The sequence below is a fragment of the Cutaneotrichosporon oleaginosum genome, assembly GCF_008065305.1.
Source record: "Cutaneotrichosporon oleaginosum strain ATCC 20508 chromosome Unknown ATCC20508_contig04, whole genome shotgun sequence".
Lineage (NCBI taxonomy): Eukaryota > Fungi > Basidiomycota > Tremellomycetes > Trichosporonales > Trichosporonaceae > Cutaneotrichosporon > Cutaneotrichosporon oleaginosum.
Window position 1 is genome coordinate 1,219,083 of NW_027072173.1, and position 25,540 is coordinate 1,244,622.

A 25,540-nucleotide genomic window follows, 5' to 3' on the forward strand; every position below is an offset into this window, starting at 1 on the left:
GAAGAAATGAGAATATTATGGTAGAGAAGCGAAGAAGCGACCGAAGGCGGATGATTGGGGAGGGAGGACTCCAGCTACAGTCAGTGCTTTGATTGCGCGACGCCCCACATCCAAGCGCATCGATACCGGCCAAGGTGTAGATCCGTCTCTCTGTGCGCTGTATTCTGCGTGACCGCGAGTCTATGCTGCGCGTTTCACAAGCTTGTCACCACTGTCCGTCGTCGTCGTCGTCGGTGGCACGAGAAGCAGCTCGCAGTGAAGCTTCTGTTCCTGCCAAGCGCACCGCCACGCCACGGAAGACTCGGGAAGCCGGAGACGCCACTTTCAACATCCGATCATTCCGAGCGTCATGATGGCTACGTCTCCCCCTCCCCGGCTTGGAGAGCACGGCGCGGTGACAGATGTCCCACTGAAATTTTGTTGATGGCTGGTGATTGACAGCCGCGGAGTGCATGAATCGCCTGGAGGCAGGATTCTTGGGCTCCGGGTGGCCTGAGGCAGTGCGGCGCCTCGAGCCTCCGGCCTTGAGTGGCAGCGTACGAACAGCCTTCAGAGAAGCCATTCAAGATCTCGGAAAGGCTGTGACGTGGAAATCTGGTAACTGCAACACCTTCCGTATTTCGTACGCACCCGGCTGCCCGTGTGTCTGTATCTGTGTCAATTCGGGATGGAACCGTTGTGCCACTGTGCTGTAAATTGTACACGCAACTTGTGACAAGTGGCCATCGAGAGGGCGTCCCGATGTCCGACACTCATCATAATCGGCTGACTGGGCAGGTCCATGGAGAAGTACTGTAGATCAAAGTGAACGCCACATGTTTCATGTCACCCTGGATTCGCCGCCACCGTAATATCACGACCAGTGCATGCTAAATACAACCACGCCATCCAGAAGAGACCGGAAACCCGGGCGGGCGAACGAATAGTGACTTGCGGCGGTAGACGGTGACAGCACGAAGCTAGTTGACCTTGAGATGACCGACTTTGAATAGGGCTCGCTTGATTGCGGAGCGGGTTCGAGGGGCGGGATAGTGAGGTGTTACATACATACAAGTCCCTCGGAGCGATGGATCAACTGATTGAGGTAGGGATGGATTGATGGGGAGATGAGGAGATGAGGTCGCGAGGCCATCGAGCCGGGACAATTGACTTCAGATGCTATGTACAGTGGGTTACTTGGGGTTGGGAGATTGTCGCGACGGCGAGAGGCCGGACGGTGCTCAAGCGTCGCTCGTGTCGGCCCCAGGAGGCGGCGACGAAAGAGGGGTGCTCGTCTCGCGCTTGGGATACTGACCGTCGTTAAATTGATACTCGCCCTCAGGGTGAGGCGACAGGTGACCTCGTGAGTGTGGGTGGGCGTCTTCGCGCGTAGCTTCGTCCGAGTTCAGCATGGCGGGGCGAGAGCGAGGAAACGGGGCCTCGTTGATATTGAAGTTTGAGGATGGCGGGCGCCAGTTGCCACCGTGCTCGCTCGGGGAAGCATAGTAGTGTGCGGCAGAATGCTGGTACGCACCCCAGTCGCCGCTGCCGCCACCGTAGTACTGCTGCTGGTGCGTGTACGTGGGCGTCATTGCGTAAGCCGAAGGCTGCTGGGCGTACTGGGAGGGAATCAGACCATAATTGGTCTGAGGCGGAGCAGGTTGCGCGCGAGGAATAAGCTGCTGCTCTTGCACCTGCTGCTGAGGTCCGAGGCGGCTGGCGCGGAAGCGTGCCAGCCAAGGCAGGGGGTGACGGACGGGGTCCCAGGGGGGGCCATCCGACGGCCCGTTGACAGACGACAGATTGGGGCTCAGGGCGTCGTGTCCGATGGCGAGCTGCTTGCTGTTGCCCGTCGAGCGTTTCTTACCACCACGGTTCTTGTTGTGCGTCGTGGAGGGCGGCGAGATGGGTGGGTGGTAGTCACCGTCGCGGAACCAGGTCTGACAGCCGGCGCGGATGGCCCACTTCCGAGCACCCCCCGACTGGTCCCCAAAGGGACGGGGGATTTTGACAAAGGCTTTGCACATCGATGTTTGGTGTCGGACGCCATTGTAAATCTTCGATGGGAACTGGCGGTAGACTGAGAAGGTCAGATAGAACGAATCGAAAGGCACGTGAATGTGCCACACCTAAACTCACAAGGGTACCGAGCCTTGATGGAGTCGGAAATTTCCGAAACATATAGCTGGTGCGGAGGGTCCGCAAGCAATAGAGCCTCACCAATGAGTGCTGCGTACGAGGGAGCCGGACGTGGGAGCTCCTCCTCGTCGGCCATCAGGAAAGGCTCGCCCTTGCCGCTAGCACGCCCACCCTCTGCACTACTGGAAATGCTGGTGTGGCGAACGTAATCGTAGGTTTCAGAGGGGGCGTGCCACGACCCCATGCTGTCGGAACGACCATGGCCGTAGCCAGCAGCGTAGGAAGGGTGTACGGGGGTGGTCGGCTGAGGGTATCCGGCTGTGGAGGAGGTATAAGTCGGCGAGGCGTACTGGCTGTCATTGTATGCTTGATGCGGGCCGTTGTTTGTCTGGACAGTGTACTGGGACTGATGCTGACCTTGGTTTGACTGGTGGTGGTAGGCATGAGCCTGCGGCTGGGGGTACATGGCCGTCTGAGTGGGATACGGGCGAGCAGCTGGCGCCCCGTAGAAGGTGGTAGCCGCGATGCCCGGCTCGGTAACAACCATGGGAGGGAGCGACGATCCTTGCGAAGGCTGCGAAGAGCCATTGTTGCCGGTGGCAAAATTGCCAGAGGAGTTGCCGGGCGCACCAGATTGGGAGACCATGGGATACACTGAGTGTGCAGCGGCCGTATTGAGCGAGGGGATAAGTGGGGATGTGTTGTTGCTTGAGCTGGGTGCGGCAATAAGGGCGTTGTTGGGTGTGACGGGCGAGGGCTGGTAGGCTGTGGTGGCGGACATGGTCACTTGCGTCGCAAGAGGGTTTGAGGTAGCGTCGAACGTCGAGGTGTGCTCTGGCGAGGTGCCCATTGATCGGCGCACCAGTTGTTGCTGATGTTGCTGGTGAGTGGATGGGGACAGAGATAGAGAGAGTTGCCCAAAGGATGTGGGCGTGTGGGTAATTGTGTTTATGTTGCTGGGCGTGTGGGTGGGCACAGAGAGCTCGTCGTTACCGGTGCCCAGGTGGTTGGTAATGATGCAAGTTGAGGCCGATGTGACAGTCGAGAGTGATGATGTCTGTCTGGACCCGTGGGGCGAATCGAGGCGGCGCACAGGAAGCGAGCATTTCCTCCTGATCGTCAGCCCCGCTGGTGAGGTTCCCACGACCAATCGTCTCGTGCTCATGGGCAGTTGCCTGGGAGCTCTACGGCCTATGAGCGTACGAGAGTACGTGCACTGTGTGTTCTGTCCCCCACATCTGTGTTCTCGAGTGGCGGTGGCGACTCTTGGCCTCCCACCAGACCCACCACGAGCACAGCAACCTGCTGCTCTCGCGTTGCGCACCACTCCTACTCGTAGAATCTCCTCGAGGCAGAAGAAGCCAGCCTCGGCCGATCCATTCCTCAAATGCCGATAGCAGCACCAGAGGAGCATGAAGAGGTATGCCTGGCTTTGATTTAGTGGGGGGCAACGTGCCCCGCGGCCTCTCAAACCCTCTCTTTTGCCTCATTGCCCCTCGTGCCCTCAAACGACCAGCAGACGGTGGAAGGCAGCCGGCATAACGACGGATCCAAGTGCACGGTCGAGAGCTGTGTGCTAGTATCCATTTGGAATGGGATGTGCGTGAGAGCGGAAAAGCGGTGGAAGAGGGCGCTGGCGCAGCACACACACACAATACTTCTAGCGCCCCTCGGTATGATCCCGGCTCGGAAGTGCACGACCATTGTCCAACGTGCGTCTGCGCATTCACCATCCGATCAAGCCTGTCGTACAAGAAACCGCCGTTGATCCATGAGGTGCAACAGGATGGTGTTGTTGGCGCGACATCGCAAGTTGGCTTACCAACTCAAAGAATTGCGCCACATTCGGCTTCAACCGCGTGGCATTCCTCAATCCCCTGGCACACGACACACACCGCACCTTTCGCACATTTCGCAGACTGACACGCTCCCACACGCTTTGCGCACCACCTTGGTAGCGCCCTCACCGCCCTTGCTGCCCTCGAGAGCGCCCCTCTCGCTCGCCTACTCGCCAGAATCTGTACACGCACATGCAACACCCACCCCACGGGCCTTCGAACGTGCAGAACCCTCTTCTGGAAACCGAAACACGACACTCACTGTATGTCTGTGCCAACTGGCTCTGTTTGGGCGGTGGGTCCGGCGGCGTCCAGCTCATAAACACCATCGGGGAGCTGGCACAAGTCGCGTGGTGTCTCAATTCTCGGCGACGACAGAGAATCCGACAGCACCGGTGAAGTCATCGGCACGGGGAAGGATGCGCCTGTTTGCGATCCTGAGCTCGACTCCTCTGTGGCTGCGACTCCTTGCAATGACGAAGGAATAGAGTGGTCTGGGGCAGATGCGGAGTCCGCCATCGGTGCGTTCGGAAGCGCCGCCAGTGGTGCGGGAGCAAATTGGGTGGTACGCGCTGACTGTTGCGTAGCAGGGGGAGTGTAAAGCCAGGAGTCAATTGCGTTGGTCGGAGTTGGGAGAGCGGTAGGGTGGACTTGGGCTTGAAGGGGGTACGTGACCTCTGGCGAATTGATCACTGCATATGTAGGGGGGCACGTTTGAGTTGACCAGGTGTCGGGGAGCTCCTCCACGACCAACTCAGGTACGGCGAAGGCAAACGCAGGAGTGGCACGCAATAGCGTTTGCTGGGAGGGGCCGAGGGGTGCCCACGGTGCTGAGGCTCGGGTGAGTCCGCTAAAGGCAGGTGCTGTGCGTGGACGATTTAGGGTGGTAGTGTTGGAGGGTTGGTGTTGGGGATGTAGAGAGATTTGTTGGAGAGGAGGAGGAGGATGAGTCTGGGGATCGGCAGTGGCAGGTGGTGGCGGTGGGTCGCAGGTTGGAGCGAAACAAAGTCGTCGCGAAGGTGGTGGTGTGGGAAACGACCACGCGGCAAAACGATCTTCAACACCCACACTCCCATCAACACCAACACCACACCCATTCTGGTCCAGAGCAAGCCCGAGACCGAGGCCCACCATACCAAGGCCTGACGTTGAGGAAGTGGCGGACACACTCTGGGTGTTGAAGCGAGTCCCACTCCAGCCGCCCTCACCGGGATCATCGGGCAGTTGGCTGTTGATTCCAGGGCTGATCAACGACCAAGCGCCACCCCACCCTCCCATGCCTCCCATTACCTCCTCGAGCCGATCGACGTCCATATCACCCTGGACGTACGCCGGGGCATACTGGTCGTGAGACCATCGGCGCGCTTGCATTGGAAAGGGCCGGTGAATCGATGGTAAGAGAAGGCTGCGGGGTGCGGAGTGAGGGCTAGTGGCGCCGGTGGGGTGGTCAGTGTACGACCAATCGCGGGGATGTAGTGAAGATGGAGTGCTGCACCACGTTAGCGTTCATTGCGTTCCATGGGAGCGTGGTACACACTCCTTGCACTGGAAGCGAAATTCTGTCGCACTTGCCGCAGCAGATGGGTGAGGCTTGTCGGGAGATGAGTGTAGATGGAGTTGAAGAGAGGGCGCAAGATGGATGCAGCTGATCCGCGTCTTAATCTTGTCGATGCTGCGTCTGGAAGAGTCTGGCCTCCTGCTACAATGCGCTGAGCGTCACCGCACTCTGCCTGAGCATGTTGGATTGCTGGCCTCAGCCGCCTGTCCCATGACATACCGTGCTGCTCGAGCGCGACGCCAGGCTCAGCGCATAGGCCGCCGCCATTGCCGCATCCAGGACAGTTGCCAAGCGCGAGCACGCGGCAAGTGTCTCTCGCCTTGAGCCTCTGGCCTCTAGAAGGGGGGACAGCTGGGGCACGCCCATGGCCACGAGTGGAACTGATCTCGCTCTGGCTGATGGTACACACGATCCTCAGATCCAGCAAAGCGTGCGGTATGCAGTTCGTGGTTCATGTTCGAAGCTGCTACGGGTCGGATCCGTTGATCCGCCACCTCATTACCATACCCTGTCCGGGGAACATGCCGAGAACTGCAGTTCCAGTTTTCTGGTTGGTGCCCCAGAGCATTATCAGCAGCAACAGGCTACTGACTGGGTGGCGTGGTGGGGCGTGGTGGGGGCTGGGCGGCCCGTTCGAGGCGTGCCCGTCAGGCGAGGTCTTGAGCGGCATCACCGGCTTGGCGTCCGGGACGCGAGCGGCGAGGCGGCCATTCCCATGGACCGCTGCATCGTCTACTGCAGACGAGAGAGAGAAACAGCAGGACGCCAACCTGCACGCAGGCAAGCCCGCAGGCCATACAGCAGTTGCCTCTGCCCTGCTGAGCCGGATATTCCTCCTCAGAGTAGTGCTCTGTTCGCTCTGTCCGCTTCGTCAGTGCCTAGAGCCTGGGCGTGCCGCGGCGTGTGCCTGAACGCGTCCTTTGTTCATGCAAAACGCGCCTGCTCTGCAGCAGCGACGCCGGCATACCGCCCCCCGTTCCGGCGTTGTGGTACACTCTGCCATTCGCTTCTTTCGATAATGTGTGGTGTGCGGCGTGGCTGCATGGCTGAAACCGGCCAGGGAACGCGAGACCGAGCGACAGGGGTCGAGAGATCTGCTGCAAGGCGATCTTCACCACAACCGTGGCATCCCCTGCATCCCGCCTGATCTGAGGTCACATATCTATACCCTACCTGAACAGCTGAGCAGGCAACGGAGCTGCGTACCAGGTATCTAGGACACGATAGATAAGTAGGCAGCGCGCCGGCCGCTCGCCATTTCCCCGCTGGCTTCTCATAGGAAGTCGAGCAGCGACGTGCTTCTTCAAACCGCAAACCCATGGGGAAGAATGCAATGCGAAAGGGGAACAAGGAATGCCGTTACTGCAACGCGACGTGGAGGATGTGTGGTGCAGGGTGCGCGTAGTGCCTGCTTCCGGACCTGATCGGGGTTGCATTCATAGCGTTAGGAGCCAGTTTGCCGGGGTCGCCGGCGGTCAGCAGTTCGGGGGTACCAACAGGTTGGGCGAGGTCCGAGATGTGGTGGCGGATCTCGAGTCGGCCTTGCGGGGCCGTTCATGTTGGCGAGCTAGGTACTGGGAGCGTCAGAGGCGGTGTTCGGCACGGCAGCTGTGAGGTTCCCGCATCTCGCTAGGCTCGCTGTCCGTGGTGCACGACCAGTGGCGAGCCCACGACAGAGCCTGACAGCCGGCTAAATGACGGAGGTTGCCGCCGCACACTTCTGCAGTCTTGCAAACAGAAGCTTGTGCTGGCCGCGGTAGTGATGACTATCCGCTCACGAGGTCATTGCTTTTCCAGGTCGCTCCCGCGTCGGAAAGCTGCCCAGAGATCAGACGACGGCAGACGCTGCGGAACTCCTGTTGGGCGTCGGCCCACAGGTCCGTGACCTGTCTCCAGTTGAGTCGCAGCGCCTGCCGAACAAGTCCGCCCCTCCCCGCAACCCCGATCTGCTGCCCAGTGAATGTAGAGAAGTGGATATCAACCTGCATTCCATGATTGAGATCGCCGTGCCTGTCTGCAACTGCACTAAGCACAGGGCAAAAGCCGGCAAGACGCAGCACGGCGGTGGCGGTCGCTGTGGCAGTGGCGGTGGCGGTGGCGCTGCCACTGCGGCCTGGACTCGATACCGCAATTTGAAAATTCCTGCTGACCAAGGACGGCAGCGGCTTGTTGCTTGTGGAGACGAGAGATACGCCCAGCCGCTTGTAGCTAGAACGGGGCGGCGAGAGGGAGCGCGCAGAGGACGTGCGCAGTTAGTAGTATGTCAAGAGGTTCAAATGTCGGGCGAGTCGACATCGGCTATGAGGTCGGGTAAGGATTAGGTGCTCACAGAGGGGCCCACGGCAGGATGTGGCTGTCGGGTCCGCTCTGATCTTGGTAAAGTGTCGTGAGTGACAAATAATCGGAGATTGGCCGTTGGGTCAGATGTCCCGCTGCACAAGAAGGTGGATGTCGAGACCAGCATACCTTGCTGTGGAATGGAAGTGGAGCATCTCATTAATCTTACAAAGGCACGTTGCGGCTGCGGGCGCCACTGGCACCCCACACTGCTGGTTGAGCTGGCATTCCTCAGCTGCAGTCCAGGTGTTGCTCGCTGCTCGCTCCGAGTGAGCAAACAGGGTGCAGTGTACGCATACCGCCACCACATGCCTCATTTCAGCTCAAGATGGCAGTCGAAGGGTCAGGCCCACTGTCGTGTGTGCACCTGCAAGCAGGTACTGCCCTCCCCCAAGCGCTACAGCCACTCAAGCCACTCCCCGTGCACTCTGCCATGCAGTCACATACCCTACCCCTTGTCAGGGAAGCAGCCTGGGGTACCCGGGCTTGAATGCCTTCACACAACACAAGGTGACAGCTCGGATATACTCATGCCAGTAAGCTTGACTACGCGTACTGGATATCGTCATCAAGATCAGGTTGTGAGACCACCATGATGTGCGATCGGTTGAGGCACTGGCCAACGCACGTGTCGTGCGCATTGCGGCGATGGTTACGCTTGTTGTGGCGATCGGATATCCAAATGAATGGCAAGTGGCCATCCTCGTCGGAGCCACAATGAAGACAACCGTTGCGACTCACTGCAAGGTCACACGCGCTGTCGCTTCGAAATACGCACATCCTCCGTCTCGTCGTCGTCGTCGTCGTCGTCGTCGAGTGGGTCGTGCCACACACTATCGCTCTGCTGACGCGTAGAATCATCTGGCTCTAAACTTGGTGACCGGCTTGGCCCTTGGTCTCGCGGCCGCGTGGGCGTCGGCGGGGTTAGCGGCCGGAAGTCTGGAGATTGGGCGGGTTGGATACCATTGTCCACTGGGGCTTTTGTCGTGACTACAGCTTCGGACTCCGCGTTTTGCGTCAGGGTGGTGACCGCCATACGTGTTTGCGAGGTCGCTCCCTGGCCTGCCACGAAGGGCTTGTTGAATGCGTCGAGGAGGGAGACAATTTTGACCTTGCCCAGACCTTTGACGGCGCTGAGTGAGTGGTTGGATTGCCTGACGATGTTGTGGAACGACTAACGTCAGCTCAAAAGTGAAACAGCTCACCCCGAACTGAGCTGCGATGGCCTCTGCATTCGACTTGTTGACCTTGCGGCCACTTGTAAGGACGTGTTCTAGCTGTGAAGGGTAGGTCTGATGCACCTTTTCCTTCAGCGTGTCCGCCGACTTATGTTCATAGGCTTTGAGTGTTGTCAAATACTGTGCCGCCTCCTCGCTTCTGGTTCAATTAGCAAAGACCATAAACCCACCCACGAGAACGCCACCAGAATCGTCATTTCGTTGATGACCGCGACCTTGCTAAGTTCGCGAAGGGGCTGCTGATGCTCGTTCTAGTATCAGCTGCCGTTTGACTCAAGCGTATAGTACGTACAATGTCACACAGAACCAACAAAATGCGAAGGTTGTAGGCGTTTCTCATCTTCTCAATACGGGTGTGGATGTACTCTGGGTGCAGGCGATGATACTTCAGGCTAGGTGTCAGTTGATGCTCAACGCTGCGGAACTCGCCTCAAGAAGAGCACGCCGTTATGCGCCCCGACCTGGTAGTCGACCACGATATCCCCGATCTCAAGCCCCACGTTGCGGATAAGAGGAAGGATCGGGTTTCGTCGCTAAAGTGTCAACATGTTTAATAAGCCCCTCCTCACCTGAAGTACGCTGTACACGATCGCATTCTTGCTCGCAGCGGGCCTGTTCACGGGCTTAGAAGAGGCAGACGCGACGGTTCCCAATACGTTCGCTCCCTTGTCCACCTCGGTCGGGGGCGGCACGGCCTGCTTGGGAGTCGGAGGAAGGTTGCCAGACGCGTTGCGATTAGAGCTGAGAGACGGGGCATGAGACGAGCGAGGGAGCGAAGACGCGGACTGGAAGCCAGATAATGAAGCCGAGCTACCTGAGGGCAGCGAAGGACGTGGCGGCGGTTCCATGATTGAGCTGGACGCTGAGGTGAGCGATGCAGAGGGAAGATGAGCTGCATTGCATCTCGGCCGGAGGGAGGTGGTGAGGACGTCGGGGTTGACGTCAACCTATGCCCCACGGGGAAATGTGGTTAAGTGGGAGGTCATAATAGTGTTGCCGCGCGGCTGTCTTTTGGGACAAACAAACAAACGAGACCAACCAGTCAGTGATGACAAACTCGATAACGCATCTGTACACCAGCTAGTTGTCATTCAACAGACCGATCCTACAACCATCCCCACTCTAGCGTCGCCGTGATACCAAAGGAATTGATCCCACACTCTCGACCCCCTCTTTCCTCAACCCTTGTAATGCCACCGAAAGCTCCCTCCAGCAAACGCGGAAAGGAGAATGCGCCACCGAAAGTCATCGCCACCAAGATCTCGAGCGGTCTTGAGGACGACTTTGACAGCAAGTAAAGCTGTATGCCGCTGCTCACCTGTAGACATGATTGAAGATGAACCCGTGAAGGCTGTTAAGAGGGGCGGGCGACCACCGAAGAGCACCAAAAAGGAGAGGGCTCTTTCCGAGATGGTGGCCGACGGTGCGATGGACGTCGAGGAGCAGGTCCAATCAAGAACGTCTCCAAATGTCATTCAGGCGCTCTCGAAGTCCACCCGAAACGGCGACGATCTTCAGCGAGTGAGTCCAACTCACGTCAGCTCCGCCCAGTTGGCACTGACCTAGCAGTTGCAAGCCAAGTGCGAACAATTGGAGAAAGAACGCGACACTTTCGCAAAACAGTTCGATGAGCTGTCCAGCTTGCGCGTCTCCGGAGCTGAAGCGCTGCTGGTCAAGTTCAAGGAGTCTGCAGAGGCCAGGGCCAAGGGTGAGCAAAGCCTCAACAGAAGCTGACGAAAAGCGCAAACCGCGGTCATTCAGAGCCAAGAAGCGCTTTACGAGAAACAAACCGCGAAAGTCAAGTCGCTGGAGGAAGCACTTGCCGCTTCACAGGAAGCGCTTGCACGGGCTGAGGCAGCAGCTGCTCCGCCAACGTTCGACGCAAAGCTTGAACGCATGGATCAACGTGCACTGCGGGACGAGGTGCACAAGCTGCGCGATGTCGTCAAGACGAAGGATGGAGAGAGTGAGCCACATAACATCAGCTGTGCTTACGATAGTTGCTGCACTTCAGCGCGAGTACCAGGAGGAGGTCGCACACTCGCGCAAACTGCAGGAGTCCGCTGCCCACATGCGCCGCTCGGCCGAGCCGCCTGCGAAGCCTATCGTGAACGAGGTCCACAGCCTCTCTGTGCGCCTGTACGAGGAGCTGACTGGCCTCGATATCCTTGACGCGCAGGTGCGGCATGATCCAAAAACGGGCGATGAGCGGATCTACAAGTGCATCCAGACAACGGGTGGGCGAAGTGAGTCGTGCCGTGGAAATGCGAAAGGAGCTGACGGCAGACTACACATTCCGGCTGTGCCTACGGAACGAGTTCGACAAGGGGCGTAAGCAATGGGAGAAGATCGTGCAAATCGCTCCGCAAGATATGGACAAGGAGACGGACCGCAAGCTTCTCAAACGTCTCGGGCCGTTCCGAGAAGCGTTTGACATCCCGCGTGAACAGCTCTTAGCAGCGTACGCACAACTCACGGCGCGCATGGACCCGGAAGGGCAATTTGAGGAGCCGGAGTAGACAGAGCTAATAATGTCACTAGGTACGTCGGGGAGGGCGCAATGCATCCTCTCGCAACCGCCGTGTCAATCGGCGCGAGAGCCAGCTGACCTCGTGCTCGCTAAGCTTCGTGGAATGGACTGCTCGCGTCCCTGTTTCTCACCTCTCTTATCCTCTCTTCTCACAAGACAGCTTGCTGCAGCATATCATGGTCAAGCGCGAGCGCTCTGAGTCCGTTACCCCTCCCCGTTCGCCGAGCCCCGAACCCGCCCCTCCCAAGAAGTCGCGCGCTATCAACACGGCCAAAGGAGTTGGTAGCGCCAATAGAGGTGGCAAGAGCAAAGGGTGGGACACCGCGCGAACTCTCACTCTTCTCGAGGCCGTTTTCGACGCCGCAGCTAAGAGCATTGACAAGGATGCTATGGCAGCACAGGCACGTAACTCGTTGCTCGCTGACCTAAGCTGGGCGTGAGCAAGCAGTCGGTCGGCGACCAGCTCGTCAAAAATCGCAACAATCTGCGTAAACTCGCGATCGATCTCGTGCGCGCAAAGAAGGGCGGCGGCGGAGCATGACGGTGGCCGGGCATGTAGGAGCAGGAAGGAGTATCTCTGTGACGTCTAGCGCAGCTTGGGATCATCTATGAATTTTGCGGTTCACCACTGGACAGGAAGGACATGGGGCGAGGGGCGCAACGTTTAACTGCCGATGAGCATGCACCACACATACATTGCAGCATCACCAGTCTTTGTTACTTCACACCACTCACCAACCCAATCACTACATCTACTATGGTCAAGCGCGAGCACGACGACTCAGACGACTACACACCGGACGCCCGCACCCCTGAGGCTGGCGAGTACGAACCCGAGCGCAGTCCCTCCCCGGTCCCAAAGAAGGCCAAGGTCAAAAAGGAGCCCAAGGCGCGGAAAACGGCCAGAGCGAACGGCGGGACGAGTAGCGGCGGCTCCGGCAGCAAGACTATGTGGGATGCGGAGCGCAGCGCATCGCTGGTGGAGGCCGTGTTCGAGGCGGCGGGAAAGGCCATGGACATGGACGCTGTGGCCAGCAAGGTGCGTTCGTGGGATGACGAGACAGTACATCTCGAGGTATCCTGAGAGACGCTGATGACCCACGGGATCTGGCTGACGCCAGCTCGGCGTCAACAAAAGCCAGGTCGTAGACCAGCTAAAGAACGGTCGCTCTAACATCCGTCGCATGGCCATCGAACTTGTGCGCGCGAAAAAGGGAGGTGCGTCGTAGAGCTCGGATGCAGAAAGGTGCAGCAGCGTGCTCTGCGCAGGGTCGGAGCATGGCGACTAATCGGTGCGAGACTTCGCTCAGGTGGGCGAGAGTTACTGCCGCCCCGCCCTGTTTGTTCTGCCACGGTCACCTGTCTGGTCTGGTGCTTGAGGCAGCGTCCGGATTACTTCTCAGTTGTTCAACGGGCTTTGTTCTCACGTGAACATCACCTCGCCACCTCTCGCTCCCTTTCCGCCCCATGTGCACCCGAAAGAGGTGCCCGTGCAGTGGCGTAAGGGCGTGAGCATATAGGGCATTACCGCTCAAGAAACCGGGAAGTCCGCCGCTCTTGGCGATCACGGATAACGGAGAGGCGTATCCTAACTTTCCTTGGTGCATTTTAGTGTTTGCGGTGGCGCAAGCACTGATCGCTGGTCATGCTGGTCACTACCTTACCTCACAGTTCCCAGAGATCCACAGAGCCACGCTCGCTAACCTCGGCCCCGCCTTGGCACTGGCCACTGGCCCCGCATAAACCTAGACAGCCTCCGCCCTAGAAGTGGGCGCATGCTTCGGCGATCTTAATGAGCCTTCGCGATGTGTCGCAAAGATCGCGTAGATCTCCCCGCTAGCTCCACTGGAGCACATGGGGGCGAGTGAGTACGCCATGGCTGCAGCAGGAGCCTTGCAGTGGATTCCATTCCACGGCAGTGGCTGCCAGCCGCCATCATCTAAGTCCGCGACGCCGCAAACACGTCGCTCCCGGCTTTCGGTATGCGGAAGAGGCATCTCTCAACTCCGGTGAGGTAATACCTCAGCGGCGAAAGCAGTCCGCTCCCTGCAGAATATCTCTGGGCGACGCGAACTCGGGGCGCCTCGCCCTCAATCAGATGCCAGTTCCGCTAAACTCGGTTGTTTTAGCACACTCCAACGCAGTTTTCTAACCGCGCAGGAAGCGCAACATCGGCGAGGAGGTTCGATGCACGCATATGTTCGTTGGGTTCCCTGAATATAAAACAATCGCGCATCGGATCTAAAGACGATCCACGTCGTTTGTCGTTTCAGGTCACCGTGCGCCGATCCCCCTGGTCCGAGTGATTGACTCACTCGCCTGAGTGCTATCTCAGGGTGGCAATTTCCTTCTGTTCCTTTCAATAATCGATGCAAACTGCTGACCCTCCTTCGATTTCATGTCGGATGTAGGGACCACAAGGAATTTTCCCAGCGTCATGGGTCTGCAGATGAACGGGCGTCAAGCGAGTTAGGACGCTTCCAGCACTGTCATATTCTTCCGCATGCAAGTTTCGAGTATCGCAACATTCAATGAGAGCTAAAGGCCACGGAGAGGCGAAGACTGCAGGCGGTACGCCCCCAGAAGGGGGCAATGATGTCTGGTGACTTGACCAACGAAAGCGTCAGCTAAAGCATTGCTCGATATCACCTGACTGGAAGTTTGGACCAGTCTGGGCAAGGCTGAGTCCAACCAGGACTTGAAATGCCTGTTGTCTCGGATTGAGCTGCACACCTTCTGTTTAAAAAGGGGACAGGTCGCGACACTCAAAGAGCATCGCCGTCATGGAAGTCATTAGTTCAATCTTCGTGTGATCACAGAGCAAGGGGCGTGAGGGCTGGGGAGCAATGGCGTGACTGTACCTCACAGGCTTGGGCTGTATAGGCACCCTATGTCTCTGGAGTTGTAGCGATCCTGAGGCTTCCAATACATACTATGAGGGACGCAGGAGCAAGACAATGGTAACACGGAAATGAAGGAAGCTACATTCGGAACGGAGCGATGAAGGGGCGAAAGGAGCAGACCTGGGTTTCCATTGTGGCAGTTAGCGAGTTGTTTCGGATGCTGTTGGTTCCGAGGGAGATGATGGTGGACCGTGTATAATGGTTGACATAATGAAGACATGCAAGTGATCAGGGCGCGGGATATGTGAGACTGTATATCTTTCACAACACGCTATTCAAGACTTGAACGAGCATGAGAGCACATCAGATTGCGTGTAGCACACATCTATGGCGCACCCGGTTGACAAAGTTCTCTAATGCGTCCCAATTCATATGATATCGATTTATCGATGGGATCCCTTCAGTGTCGAACAGCTAGGATTTTGGAGGCAGTTTTTAGGGTAATGGTTTAGGCTCGAGTGCGCGCTGAGCACGTGTGAAGCGCCACAATCCGACTTCGCGTTACCAACACGAAAACACCTCTCCCGATCTCACACCATATGCGACATGAAGCCATGTATCTCTGCTTCTGTTTCCATCCCCTGACAGCTTTCAAGCCTTTGACCTGGTTCCGCGGTGGCAAATTCCCTTGTCCAGCGCGCGCCACTGGACCAAGGCAAGTCACCCTCACAGCGCGTGCCTCGGCGTGCGCCAAGTGCACGGCCGCTTCGCCGACTTATCGGGATGCCGCCTTCCACCTCTCACCCCCTTTGCACCGCAACTCCGACGCGAAGCACCCGCTGAGACTCATTACGGCACACCTGTCTAATGAGAGTCAAGCTCTAGCACTGGTGGATGGATAGCTCCCATACATGGCGCCTGCGCCGGCAAGTGGTGGCGTGAGATGGGTGGCGTGTGTGTGGGTGAAAGCTCTCTGGGAGCCAGCTCGCCCCCACCTGTTAATGATGACTTGCTGGCACTCTCTCCTTGGTGCGAGAACAGGGGTACGTGTGAGAGTCATCGTTGCTACTATGCCATGCAAGATAAAGGAGCGCGAGCATGTACATGACTTACTACCACCCAACCCTGACAAACTCAATCTGCCATGACAACGACGCGCTCCACCTCTCCCGTCTCTGCATCGTCCTTGCCGCCGAGCAAGAAGCAGCGTAAGCACCGAGAACAAGCCACCACTGCCGCCACCACGACAGCTGGCACCAGAGTGGTTCATCGCCTGGGTCTCCCCGTCTCGTCGCTCGTGAACGACTCCCCGGACCTCGGACGGCAGGCGGAGGCGGCGGCGGCGCCTTCTCGCAACGACTTCGCGCCGGCGAGCTTGCTCCGAGACAGGCAAAACACCGCATCCGGCAGTCGCAGTGTCTGCTCCGTACCACGCTCGCACCATGTGCCCAGACACGCGGGGAAGAGCCGTTCTCTCAACGGGCTCGACACCAACTCGCCCACCCCCTTGAGGGATGATATCTCCTCCGCCATCTCGAACCTCGTCTCTTCCACCGACTCAAACGTCGTCTCTTCAGCAGCCAGTCTCTCGTCTTCCCCAAGCCCTCCCTTTGGCTCCCATCTCCCCCCCACCTCTCCCGGCTTCAACGTGAACCACGCAGTTTCAGGCGCTCCTCGAAGCTCCTCCATCGTCCAGCACTCGCGTTTGACGGAGGCCTCAGCAACGCAGCACCCGTCTTCCATCCCGTCATCCAGGGGCAATTCATCACCGAAATACGACCACTACACAGCCATGCGCGAATTCAGTATCGCCCGCCAAAACGGCAACCGCATCACCGTTGACACCTCTCCCACCTTTGCCCGAGGATTCAGCAGTACCTTCAGCCCTCATTCGCTTCCTCGTCCGTCTCAGGCGTCATTGTCTGGATCACCTTCGTCGAGCATGTCTCTGCCGCATCGCAAAGAGGGCTGCGAATCTCAGCTGCCATCACACATAGGCCCCATCCGTACGTCCCACGCCCGTGGCGGGGCACGCACACCGGTGCCACTTCGCCACCACAAGCCCTCCCGCTTTGAGTCAATGCCCGCCACTCCCAGCCCTACTGGTTCTCTCTTCTCCAACAACAATAGTCAAGGTCAAAGCAGCCAAAGCTACCAGAGAAAGTACTCCTACCCTGCCCCCTCCCAGAGCAATCGATTCGACCAGGGGCCCAGCCGGAACGGATCATACAGCTGGGTACACGACGCCGAGAGCGACATGAGCCCTACTACGCCTACTTTCCGCCGCCCTGACTACCTCGCTCGACAGTCGGAGATGAGTCTGCCCCCGTTGAGCCATCTCAAACCTTACCAGTACCCTTGCGCAAATGGAGCTGAAGGAAGCTCAGGCAGCGAGGGTATGTCGGAGTCATTCCCGCGTGGAGGCGTCCACCTCAACGCGTTGCGGCCCCCGACCAACCTACCATCGGCTCCAACATGGGCGACCGATCCGGGATCTGCAGGGCTTCCTCTACCAGGGCCTCTACAGCCTCGCCGTCCCAATATGAATCTGGGGAACTCCCATGCGGGCGCGTTCGAGCGGCCAACGTATCTTCCGACTCCTGGCCAAACGCCGTTGAGCAGCCACTCTCTATCAGCGCCGCGGATGACTTCGAGTCCGTCGCCTGTTCGTGCCCACCCCTTCGCCACTCCCCCTTCGAACGCACCCACTCCCCAACTGACCCGGAGCATGACGCCAAGTGTTTCGTGCTCGCCTATCCTTACTACCACCCCGGCCCCTGGTGGGAACATGCCGAATGTTGCCTCAGATCAGGTGACCACGCAGATCCAAGCACTTGCAGCTCACGTTGGCCTCGACGTCCACTTCACCCCAAAGCTGTCTCGTGCAGACGCTCCCACGAAGACGAGCACCGCGACCCCCGAGCCCGGTGGCCCCGAGGATCCTAAGTTTGATCTTCCCGGCACCTTGAGCAGCAGCAAGAGCAGCCGACGAGCGAGCTTTGCCACTCTTCTTCCTACAGCTCGTGTAGCTCCGCCCAAGCGCTCTCAAGCCGGCCAGTGGACGCTTGAAAAGCGTCTGATCTTCGTCGACCGCCTTATTACAGCGGGCTACAAGAGCCTCAGCCTTGCGGACCTTGCTGACGAAGTACGTCTCTCCCCACACCCTCTCTTACCCCAGCTCGGCCTCAAGAAGAAGCAGCTCGTCAATCAGCTTACTCCCGGCCGCACAGGAAGTATCCGTGAGCTGTGCATGAATGCTGCAGCCCGCATACTAGATCCCTGCTCGGATTGCAAGAAGAAGCAGACAAGCTCTAAGCGCAAGGCCGACAGAGAAGGCTTGGGCGAATTCCTTCTCCGTGGCGTATGTGGAGACATCGCAGAAGAAGATGAGCTTGATGGCAAGGACATTGAAGAAGAGGAGGATGAGCTGCCCGACGAGAGACTTCCAGAGGCAAGCAGCGCGTAGGTCCTTTACACAGCCAATCCCTTCGTCCAGTCGCCCAATCGTCGTCAGAATTATGAGGGAGTCGTCGAGATTTAGAGTTACAGATATAAATTAGTAACACAAGCGCAATATCACAGGTTAAGCAGCTAGACGTTCGTGTGCAGTGTGCGGAGCAGAGTGAGAGGACGCCGGCATTTTAGAAGGTGTGGCTGCGGCGTCTATTGAAGTGCTTTTCGCCGGGTAATACTCGTCCACCATCGGGGCCTAAAGAGCACCTCAAGTGCAATAAAACCCTTTGGATAACGTCTGTGATATGGGCACGGCATCTTTGAAGCATTCCAACGAGTCTTAAGGTGAGAAATCGAGGACTTCATGCAGCGCAGCTGCGTACCATTGCTCCCAGCGAAATCAGGCACCGCCCTATATTTCCGGAGTATATCCGCGGCCTCCACCTCGCGTAATGTCAACGAGCGCGTCCCATCATTCCACTCGTCTCATCAGACCAAGTTTCTTGAACGCAGCAATGGTACGTGGACCACCACGCACGAGGCTGATGTCAGAAACGCTCCGACGTCCACCACGTCACATTCCACATCGAGCGCGCGACTGTGCTGCTCTCAGTACCCGAGGCGACGTGAGCTGCGTGCACACCGGAGCTGACAGCAGAACACTTGCGAGCTTGCGTTCCCAGCTCGTTCCCGCTCTCGCGACACTAGCGCGCAGTGCGCTGTCCTCCTCTCCACCCAGCAGCGCCGACGACATCCAGCTGTGGGAGGACCGTGACACCGAGGGCGCGACGGGTATCCGCGTATGCGACGAAGGGAGCATCAAGAGCTTGGGATGGGCGCGATGGAAGCGGCTGTATATCAGGTGAGGGTCTTTGCTTCTCCCGCGGGTGCTCGCTTGAGCTCTGGACACAGCTGACTGCAGCATCCGTGGTGATGACGGGAGCTTTGGCGAGCCTAGCTACACCATCCCTGATCCCATGGACGGGGACGAGGAGCAGTAACAGAGAGGCGTGCAGGTCGACGGAGGAGGTGCAAGGTGGGACTGGCGCTGTAGGGGCTGTGAGCAACTCCGCGACAGCAGCAGTTACGGTGCAAGTGGCGGGATCGCTGAGTCTGCGAGCATATTTCCTGCCCGGTGGTCACAGGGGCGCGGATCACTTTGAGAGTGGACGAATAGGTCAGGATAATGGATTTACATGTTGGCTACATATCTAATCGCGCTTCTTGTCCGTCCGCCGCGGAGGCGCCGAATCCATCTCGACAAGCTCGGGAGACCGTACCCTCTCTTCACCGTTACTTCGCTCTGCGGGCGGCAGGGCAGGCGCGGGGAGGTTTGTCGGAGGCGGAGGGACAGAGAAGAAGTTCTGGATGCGGCTGGCGATTCCAGCATTCGGTGGGGGAGGCGGTTGTGCGACCGGCGGACGGAGACGCACGACCTTGTTCTTCCTCTTCTCCTTCGGCTTCTCCTTCCGCTCCTCCTTCTTCGGCGAGGTGGGCGGCTCTGCGTATGCCCCGCTGCGGACGGTAACGCGGTGCGGCGCGCGAGGCTCGTACTCGTCGTCGCTGTCTGCGAGGGTGAGCGCCGCAAACAAGCCTCTGGGACGGCGCGCGTTATCGGTAGTCATGCGTCGATCTTCGAGGCTTGATCGGCCGCGGTTAGGCCGGTGCGGGAAGAATCTGAGCTGCGACGCGGAGATGCGCGCAACCTCGAGGGGGATTCGCTCAAGCTCTTCCCTCGTCTTGGGCTCCTCGCTCCGCCGGGGCGAGCCAGGTGCATCAGGGAGACGTGGGGGTTCGCCACGCGGCGTGCTGGGTTCCGAGCTCAGCGTGCGCGGACTGGTTGGCGACGCCGTTCCGCTTCCCGACCCTCTTCGGCGCTTCCGGCGACGTACAAGCACCACTTCCTCCTCGTGCCGCTCGATCCATGAGTCTGCGGTCGCCTTGCAGCTCTCGAGGGGCACGAAAAGCTGCGAGCGCAGCAACGGATCGCTCGGCCACAGCTTATTCGCCTTGCGGAGCACGGAGAGCTCGATGCCATACCGCAGCGCAATGCCGGCGAGGCTTTCGCCTCCGCCGACGGCGTGCACAATAACATCCACAAGCTCGCTGTCGTCCTCGCCAAAATCAGAGTTGGTAGCGGACCAGCTGCCGACGCTAGCGGCGCGTTCCGTCTCAGAGGTTGCGCGTGCCAGGCCGGGACGGGAAACATCCCGGAAGTCGCTCAAGCTGTTGCCTCCAAGTCCTCCCAGGCCGGCTAATGCGAGGGATTGGGGGGCGCGCTGCCGGGACGCGGATATGGATGGCGAGGTGGACGCCGAGAGGGGGGAAAGGGAGGCTCCGAGAGGAGATAAGGGAGAGGGGCCAGATGAGGAGCGCGCGCGCCCCTTGCCCTTTTCTGGTGGAGTCTTGAGGTGCATGTCAAGCTCGAGGGGGTGGGAAGTGCTCCTCGATGGCGAGCCGCTGTATGCCGAGCCGGACGCGACAGCGTACGGCTCCGATGCGTCAGATGCGGCGTAGGACGAGCGCCGCCGCGGCCCCTCGCCATCTCCAAGGTCGCGTTTCGCGGGGAGAGAGGTGAGGGGCGTCGTCTTGAACGGTTTGGCCTTTCGCTGAGATTGTGATGGGCGTACAGGTGGAGCTGGTGGCTGGTCGTGGCCCAGGTCGACCTCCTCCGCGTCGGCCCATGGGTCGACGTCATCATGCGCGTCGCGCATCGAGGCCAGCATCCATTCGTCTGTTGAGTGATGTGAGTTGGAGCCAAGATCAAGGTTGGGTGAAAGAGATGGAAGTCGGGGTGTCACGAGCGCGGCACGTTGCAGTCGCAAGGGGGGTGGAGGTGGAGGTCGGATCATCGGGAGCGTTGATCGGATAAGGGCAGAGTGACGTCGTGCGCAGCTCGCTCGGCATTTTACGACAGCTGTACCTGTACAGATAGATCAGTTCACCTCGACATTGACAATTGTCGATGAATGCATGCCCTCTGATAATACATGTCTAAAGTAACTACTGCCTTGCCAACACTAAATCCACATGAGGAGATGGTGCCGCGTGTAATCCTGCCCAGTAGCCAGGTCGGCCGAGCTCCCCAGTGCAGGGAGGAAGGGGACCATGGCGTCCACAGACCCCAGGACCAGCGTATTGTACATGCGCCAGTACACCTCGCGCACGCGGCGCGCGGGGTGGTACAGGCCCTGCAGGACGTAGCTGAGCACGACGCCCGGTCCGAGACCAATCCGCATAGCTTCAATGGCGTCCATCACGCCGCCGATGACGTGAGGTGAGGTCTCGAAAATGTTCGGCCACACAAGGTTGAGAAGATGTGTGAGGGCGTCCTCGTACCCCAATCCGGCAACACCAATGGTCAGGTGCTTCACGATCGCGCACGCTGTCTGGCGGTGCACGTGGTCGCGGTCCGTGAGGGAGTCCTCGAGGAGCCCGATAACCGAGTGGATGTAGTCCTTGCTCATTTCGCCGACGTACTGGAATACGTAGGCCAGCGCCTTCAAACAACCGTTGCGCACATTCAGCTCGGGCGTGCGGTACTCGTTCAAAATGGCCGGGATACACGTGAAAGGTCCACATGTCTCGGCCACAATGGCGATGGCGACGGTAGACAGCACACGCGACTGGCGCTCCTGCACCTTCAGGTTGGTGAGGAGGACTGAAAGGACATCCTGCGGGCCAATGGCCTTGGCGATGTAGCCGAACGAGTTGACGGCCGCACGGCGGATCGCCTTCTTGTGCGCCTTCAACAGGTCAAGCAGCTCGAAACAGATGCGCATCCACTCCTTGGCGGCGACGAATTCAGCGCCACGGTCGGCAATGCGGCCGATGAGGTTGATTGTCGCCTCCTGAACCTTCTCGTGACGGTTACGCAGAATGGGCGTCATGCGCGGCAAGAGGTCCTTCACTGGTGGGTTCATCTGGGTCATGCCCACCACGTTGGCGATACTCGCCTCGGCGGCGATGATGGACCCCAGAGCATCCGGGTACTCCTCACCAAGCTGCTCGAAGAGCACGATACCAAGTTTGCTGAGCAGCTGGTCCTCGTCGTTCTGCTTGATGATTGGCGCGAGCTTGGTCGTGAGGTCGGCCGCCAGCATGCGCACCTTGGCGCTCTTGTTGGTCAGGCGCCACAGAATCATCGACACAATCTGGGGCAGATATGGTTTGACACGCCCCCCAAGTGCACCAACAACCGCAGCAAAGCCGTCCAACATGACGGTGTCTTCAAGCGTCTGCTCCTGGAAGGAGAAAATGATGCCGTCAATAAGCAGCTGCTCCATGCGCTCGTCGATGTCGGCTGCGCCGTTGGCCTGCACGACCTTTTGGATCGTTTCCATAACCATCTTGCGATACGGCTCGCTCTCGTCCTTGAGGTCGTTTGTAATGCGCCCAACAATCTCGGACACACCAGCCTTGGTGGCGAGCTCGACCGTCGTGTCGACCAGCTGCTTGTAGTTGCGGCGGTCGAGCGCCATGCGGCGCACCCAGAAGGCCTTGAAGAACTCGGGCAGCACCTCCTGCCGAATGAAAGTAGGCTGCACACCTTCGGTGCCCGCGCATTGTTTGATCACCTGTAGGACGATGCGGCGCATCTCCTCGTCGCTCGTCTGGAACTCGCGGATGAGGATCGGCATACACTCCTTCACGTAGTAGCCAGCGTACTCGGGGTCCATGAGCGGAATGATGTAACCGATGGCCTTGAGGAACGCGGCGATCGTCTTGCCACGGTGCTGCCGGATGCCAAGCCAAAGGGGCTTGAGCACGTTGTCAAACGACTCAATGCCGTATGGCGCGGCGGACTCTGCGAGCTGCGCCAATGCAAGGGCCGTCATCGTGCGCACCTTCTGCTGTTCATCTTGAAGTCCGTCCGCGATCGCGTCGACGAGGTTGCGCAGGTGCGGCAGGACACCGTTACCCATCATACCAGGCATGGCGATCTGCTGGATGATGCGGATACCGGTGTGGCGCGCCTGCCAACTCTTCTTAGAGCGACAAACAGCCTTGAGGAAGGGAAGGAGGGCGGGAATGCCGAGCGCTGACGCGACAACAGCGAATGCTCGTGCAGTCGTGTTGCGCACGTACTCATCTACATGGTCGATATCGGGGCGCATCGTGGAGATCATGTGCGCCAGGCCCGCGGCCTTCGCGAGGTTGGAGATGATCTCACGGCCCTCCATGCGCGCATAGTAGTCCTCGTCAATGAGGAGAGGCTCGATGACCACAAGAATCTTGTGGACGTAGGGTCGCACAAGGTCGTCAAGCTTATACAGGATGCGGTCGATAACCTTGACGAGCAGGTGGCGCTCCTGGTCCTCGAGCGAGCGCTCCATTAGTAGGGGCAGGATCTTGTCGAACAGTGGTCCGGCTCCAAACTCGCGCGCCTTGTCCGTAATCTGGCGCAATGCCGTTTTGCGTACTGGTGGTGTGCCGTTCTTGATCTTGAGCAGGAGGCGCATGATCTTGCGCTCCTTCAAGTCGTCAAGGGTGTAGTGCACGTCATCGGCTTCGCTACCACCCTCGCCCAGCACCTTGGCGAAATACTGGGCGTCCTCAGGCTTGAGGAACTGCAGAGTCCCGATGCCTTCGATCTCCGTCTGCTCGCCTGTCCCCTGGAATCCACCCGCGGCTTGCACGGCGCGCGCCGCAGCGCTCTCGTCCTGCATCATGAAGCCCGTCGCCGCGTGCTGCGAGTCTTCCGGGACCATCTTACGCACAGCTGGCATCGGAACGTAATCCTCGGGAACTGGCACGATCTCGTATCCATCTGCCTTGCCAGGCAAAAGCGAGTTGAGCTCGTCGTCCGTGATAGCGCGGTACCGTCGGTCCTCAACCATCTGGGGCGCGGCAGAGGAAGCGACCCTCTCCTCCTTCACGGCGAGGGCAGTGGGCTTTTCCTCCTCCGCTGGCGCCTGGTCCCAGCGGGACCGTCGCTTCTTTGGCTTGACATCGGCCTCCTCAGGTGTCTCGTCCCAGCGCGACCGTTTCCGCTCGACATCGGGCTTGACGTCGTCGTCATCCCAGCGTTGCCTTCTGGGAGGTGTGTCACCGCCAGCGATCGCTCTTGGTGGAGTCGCATCGCCCTCCAGCAGCGCCCGTGGTGGCGTCTTGTCGTCCTCGGTGATCTGCTGGACGCCCTGCTCTGCCTCCTCGCGCGCTTTCTGCTCCTTGAACTTGCGCACGCGCTCTTCCTCACGCTCAAGATTGACACGCCGCATGCGGTCCTCATAGCTCTCGTCCTCGCCCTCGCCTACGCCGTCACGCCGTTGGAAGCGCCGCAAGTGGTAGTCACTCTGACGCTGAGCAATCTGCTTGACGTTCCGGCGCTCCTGGAACTCGTCCGGCTCGCCATCCTCCTCGGCCATCGCCGCATGCTCATCAAGCAACTCCTGTGGAGCCGTGTACGAGGCAAGCTTGGGGTAGGCCCCATTCGTCTCCTCGTCGTCGGCCATGTTGCTGGCGGTGCGAGCGTGGGAGTGCGCGAAGGCGGGAGTGTTGTTGTGGGAGATGAGAGGCGCAAGTGAAGAAGGCTGCAAGCGCTAACCGCGCGTAGCCTGTCAACTCAGTTACTGGCTCGAGCTTGGTGAGCGTTTTGAGTGTCGCTGGCGTGCGCGACGTTGTCCGAGGGATGTCGAAAGATCAACAGTACGCGGTTGAGTGGCCAAAACGACCAACGCCTCCACCCGGAAATTCGGCGATACTTGCGCGTGGCAAGGTTCAGCAGCCATGACGCAACGACGAGATCGAGCGTCTTGCTACCACATCAACATGCTTGTCTCGCCCATACGCGTCCACAACCTACTGGCGGGCCTGTTGGACGAAGATGGGCCGCATACAGTGCTCCTAATCACGCCCGCGGGGCAGCTCATTGCTCAGGCGTCGCTCGACGACGAAGGGAGCGAGCCTAATGGAACCAACAACACCGAGTCCGTCTCCGAGGCAAATGATGGAGACGAGGGAGAGGAGGAAGATGGGGAGGACGGCTCGGGGAGCGACGAAGGGAGCGAAGAGGAAGATGACGACGAACCATACCTCGAAGGGCCGGAGCGGTTGCGGCTTCTCCTAGGGCTGGCGAGTCAGTGGGAGGACGACGAGAGTCCGCGCGTGGAGTGTGAGGTGAGTGGCAAGGCGCCGGAGGTCATGACATCCTATGGTTTAGAAGGCTAATGCCAGCTTGGACGCCTGTTCCTTCGCCCTATCGGTCTCGAGGAGCCAGAGGTGCCGCCTCCCAACGCTGCAATTCCCGCCGTTCGCCCCCCGCACATCTCGAACTTCGTGCTCGTGCTCAATGGGACCGCACAGACGCCTTGGGCAACACTAACCGCCAAGGCAAGTTGTTCAGTAAAGACCAAGCTGACCGCAGGCGGATGAGTTCCTCTCGCAGTGGTAGACGCATACTTAGATAGAGGAGGAGGATTGTACAGCGCAACCATACCGTGTACCATGTTCTGTCATATACTGCATTCTATTACATACGCCATGTCTAGCTGGAGAAGTCGCTGACACACTCCCAGCCCTTACCAACGCCCTCCTTCCACAGGCTCACCTTGCCGTCGCCGCAGCTGACCGCGAGGATGTTGCCTGCAATGCTCCACGACACGCGCCACACCGCGGCGGGGAAG

The 25,540-nt window shown here is 59.1% G+C and overlaps 9 protein-coding genes across 9 annotated transcripts; 5 read left to right on the forward strand and 4 right to left on the reverse strand.

The window, feature by feature from the left end:
• Nucleotides 1–1,220: 1,220 nt before the first annotated feature.
• On the reverse strand, nucleotides 1,221–2,899 carry COLE_04933 (uncharacterized protein; the record flags this gene model as incomplete). The annotated part of the gene is made up of 2 exons (XM_018426228.1): nucleotides 1,221–2,059; nucleotides 2,119–2,899. The coding sequence occupies 2 exons, from the start codon at nucleotides 2,897–2,899 to the stop codon at nucleotides 1,221–1,223; spliced, it is 1,620 nt and encodes a 539-aa protein (XP_018276040.1).
• Nucleotides 2,900–8,599: 5,700 nt separating this feature from the next.
• Nucleotides 8,600–9,937, reverse strand: COLE_04934 (uncharacterized protein; the record flags this gene model as incomplete). The annotated part of the gene is made up of 6 exons (XM_018425029.1): nucleotides 8,600–9,025; nucleotides 9,057–9,228; nucleotides 9,264–9,340; nucleotides 9,382–9,481; nucleotides 9,519–9,622; nucleotides 9,659–9,937. 6 exons carry the CDS (start codon nucleotides 9,935–9,937, stop codon nucleotides 8,600–8,602), a joined length of 1,158 nt encoding a protein of 385 aa, XP_018276041.1.
• A 342-nt stretch (nucleotides 9,938–10,279) lies between these two features.
• COLE_04935 (uncharacterized protein) lies at nucleotides 10,280–11,608 on the forward strand (the record flags this gene model as incomplete). Its single annotated transcript, XM_018426957.2, has 6 exons — nucleotides 10,280–10,379; nucleotides 10,414–10,610; nucleotides 10,659–10,797; nucleotides 10,831–11,055; nucleotides 11,090–11,335; nucleotides 11,376–11,608. The coding sequence occupies 6 exons, from the start codon at nucleotides 10,280–10,282 to the stop codon at nucleotides 11,606–11,608; spliced, it is 1,140 nt and encodes a 379-aa protein (XP_018276042.1).
• Nucleotides 11,609–11,795: 187 nt separating this feature from the next.
• COLE_04936 (uncharacterized protein) lies at nucleotides 11,796–12,160 on the forward strand (the record flags this gene model as incomplete). Its single annotated transcript, XM_065626374.1, has 2 exons — nucleotides 11,796–12,010; nucleotides 12,043–12,160. The coding sequence occupies 2 exons, from the start codon at nucleotides 11,796–11,798 to the stop codon at nucleotides 12,158–12,160; spliced, it is 333 nt and encodes a 110-aa protein (XP_065482315.1).
• Nucleotides 12,161–12,376: 216 nt separating this feature from the next.
• On the forward strand, nucleotides 12,377–12,908 carry COLE_04937 (uncharacterized protein; the record flags this gene model as incomplete). Its single annotated transcript, XM_018425565.1, has 3 exons — nucleotides 12,377–12,658; nucleotides 12,741–12,837; nucleotides 12,889–12,908. The coding sequence occupies 3 exons, from the start codon at nucleotides 12,377–12,379 to the stop codon at nucleotides 12,906–12,908; spliced, it is 399 nt and encodes a 132-aa protein (XP_018276044.1).
• A 4,342-nt stretch (nucleotides 12,909–17,250) lies between these two features.
• On the forward strand, nucleotides 17,251–17,928 carry COLE_04938 (uncharacterized protein; the record flags this gene model as incomplete). The annotated part of the gene is made up of 2 exons (XM_018425566.1): nucleotides 17,251–17,607; nucleotides 17,641–17,928. 2 exons carry the CDS (start codon nucleotides 17,251–17,253, stop codon nucleotides 17,926–17,928), a joined length of 645 nt encoding a protein of 214 aa, XP_018276045.1.
• A 1,198-nt stretch (nucleotides 17,929–19,126) lies between these two features.
• On the reverse strand, nucleotides 19,127–20,629 carry COLE_04939 (uncharacterized protein; the record flags this gene model as incomplete). The annotated part of the gene is made up of 1 exon (XM_018424252.2): nucleotides 19,127–20,629. One exon carries the CDS (start codon nucleotides 20,627–20,629, stop codon nucleotides 19,127–19,129), a length of 1,503 nt encoding a protein of 500 aa, XP_018276047.1.
• A 306-nt stretch (nucleotides 20,630–20,935) lies between these two features.
• On the reverse strand, nucleotides 20,936–24,370 carry COLE_04940 (uncharacterized protein; the record flags this gene model as incomplete). The annotated part of the gene is made up of 1 exon (XM_018424253.2): nucleotides 20,936–24,370. One exon carries the CDS (start codon nucleotides 24,368–24,370, stop codon nucleotides 20,936–20,938), a length of 3,435 nt encoding a protein of 1,144 aa, XP_018276048.1.
• Nucleotides 24,371–24,686: 316 nt separating this feature from the next.
• On the forward strand, nucleotides 24,687–25,308 carry COLE_04941 (uncharacterized protein; the record flags this gene model as incomplete). The annotated part of the gene is made up of 3 exons (XM_018424254.2): nucleotides 24,687–25,034; nucleotides 25,092–25,247; nucleotides 25,282–25,308. The coding sequence occupies 3 exons, from the start codon at nucleotides 24,687–24,689 to the stop codon at nucleotides 25,306–25,308; spliced, it is 531 nt and encodes a 176-aa protein (XP_018276049.1).
• Nucleotides 25,309–25,540: the final 232 nt, after the last annotated feature.